Source organism: Ailuropoda melanoleuca, unplaced genomic scaffold, assembly GCF_002007445.2.
Source record: "Ailuropoda melanoleuca isolate Jingjing unplaced genomic scaffold, ASM200744v2 unplaced-scaffold38016, whole genome shotgun sequence".
In the NCBI taxonomy this organism is placed as follows: domain Eukaryota; kingdom Metazoa; phylum Chordata; class Mammalia; order Carnivora; family Ursidae; genus Ailuropoda; species Ailuropoda melanoleuca.
In genome coordinates, this window is record NW_023209411.1 from 399 (window position 1) to 1,962 (window position 1,564).

General features: G+C 40.1%; 1 protein-coding gene across 1 annotated transcript; it reads right to left on the bottom strand.

The window, feature by feature from the left end:
* Positions 1–266: 266 nt before the first annotated feature.
* Positions 267–1,333, bottom strand: LOC100482801 (olfactory receptor 9K2). Its single transcript, XM_002930337.4, is given in 2 exon segments — positions 267–698; positions 701–1,333. Coding segments are annotated over 2 exon segments (1,008 nt in total). The 5' UTR covers positions 1,277–1,333.
* Between the last annotated feature and the right edge of the window lie 231 nt (positions 1,334–1,564).

Here is a 1,564-nt window from a genome sequence, read left to right on the forward strand (position 1 = left end):
CAGAAATTATTTTTACTTGGAATATATTTTCCCTAAAATCTAAGTACACAGCAATCATTATCTTTACCCAAATGAGGATGAAGTATGGAGAAAGCCATTCCACTCCAAAATCAACAGTCAGGAAAAATACCATCCAAATGTATTCTTCAGCTGTAAGTACATGGGATTCAAACAAATAAACTTTCTAAAATTAAATATTTCAAAATCATGTGTGCATTCTTTCCATCAATGCCTTCCCAAATTGTCATAACGTCCAGGCCTTTCAGTTATACCACTGTTAAGAAAGAATTAAATAAAAATATTTTTTTCCCCAGGATCTTTCTCAGANTCCCCAGGGTCTTTCTCAGAGCTTCTTTGACATCTTTGTTTCTCAGGGAGTAAATCAAGGGATTCAACATGGGTGTGACTAAGGTGTAACACAGAGAAGCCACTTTACTCAGCTCAGGAAATCTGTCAGGGATGACATACATAAAAATGATGGCACCGTACAACACACTCACGACTCCTAGGTGAGAGCTGCAAGTGGAGAAGGCTTTCTTACGTCCCTCAGTGGATTTTATCTTTAGAACCGTGGACACAATATACATATAGGACACAATAATGACAATTATGGTAGGCAAAATAATAATGCTGCATAAGAAAAAGGAAACCATCTTATGAAAGTAGAGATCAGAGCAAGAAATCCTTTGAAGTGGACGGTAATCACAGTAAAAGTGGTNGGACGGTCATCACAGTAAAAGTGGTTGATGGCCCGAGAAGCACAAAAGGACAAAGTAAATGTCATGCTCGTCTGAAGAACTGAGCTGATGCAGCCACAAAAATAGGAACCAGCCACCAACTGAATGCAGAGACGAGTTGACATCTGGACAGAGTAGAGGAGGGGGTTGCAGATGGCAATGAAGCGGTCATAAGCCATGGCTGCCAGGAGAAATCCCTCGGCCACAATGAAGAGGGCAAAGAGAAAGAACTGGGTCACACAGCCTGCAAAGGAGATGGACTTGCTCTCAGACCAGAAGTTGATCATGGCCTTGGGGGCAATAACAGAAGAATAGAAGAGATCAATGAAGGAGAGGTTGCCTAGGAAGAAATACATTGGTGTGTTCAGCCGCGGATCAGTCATAATAATGGTCATCATGCCAACATTCCCTAGAAGGATCATGGCATACACAAGCAGAAAGAGCAGGAAGAGGAGAATGTGGAGTTCTGGGTGGACCCTGAAGCCTACAAGAATGAAGTCAGTCACTTCTGAGTGATTGCTTGTCCCCCTGTCACCCATGGCAGAAACCTGCTGAGAGGCACAAGGCAAAATAAGCAAAAGCAATCCAGGCTTTGCTCCCAGTGACATACACAGTTTCTTAAATGTAGAATAAATTATTTACATCTTAATTAAATATTGCATATAAAACAATTTTAATGTCATGAAGGATCAAGAATTTGCATTAGGTAATACTAGACATGAAACTGATGCTCAGTTACGGGAAAGAAATTTCAGGGGTTATTCTATTTAAATCATAATTTTGCTGAGAATTCAGTCAGTAAGTAGCATTTAGTATTGTCTAATTTT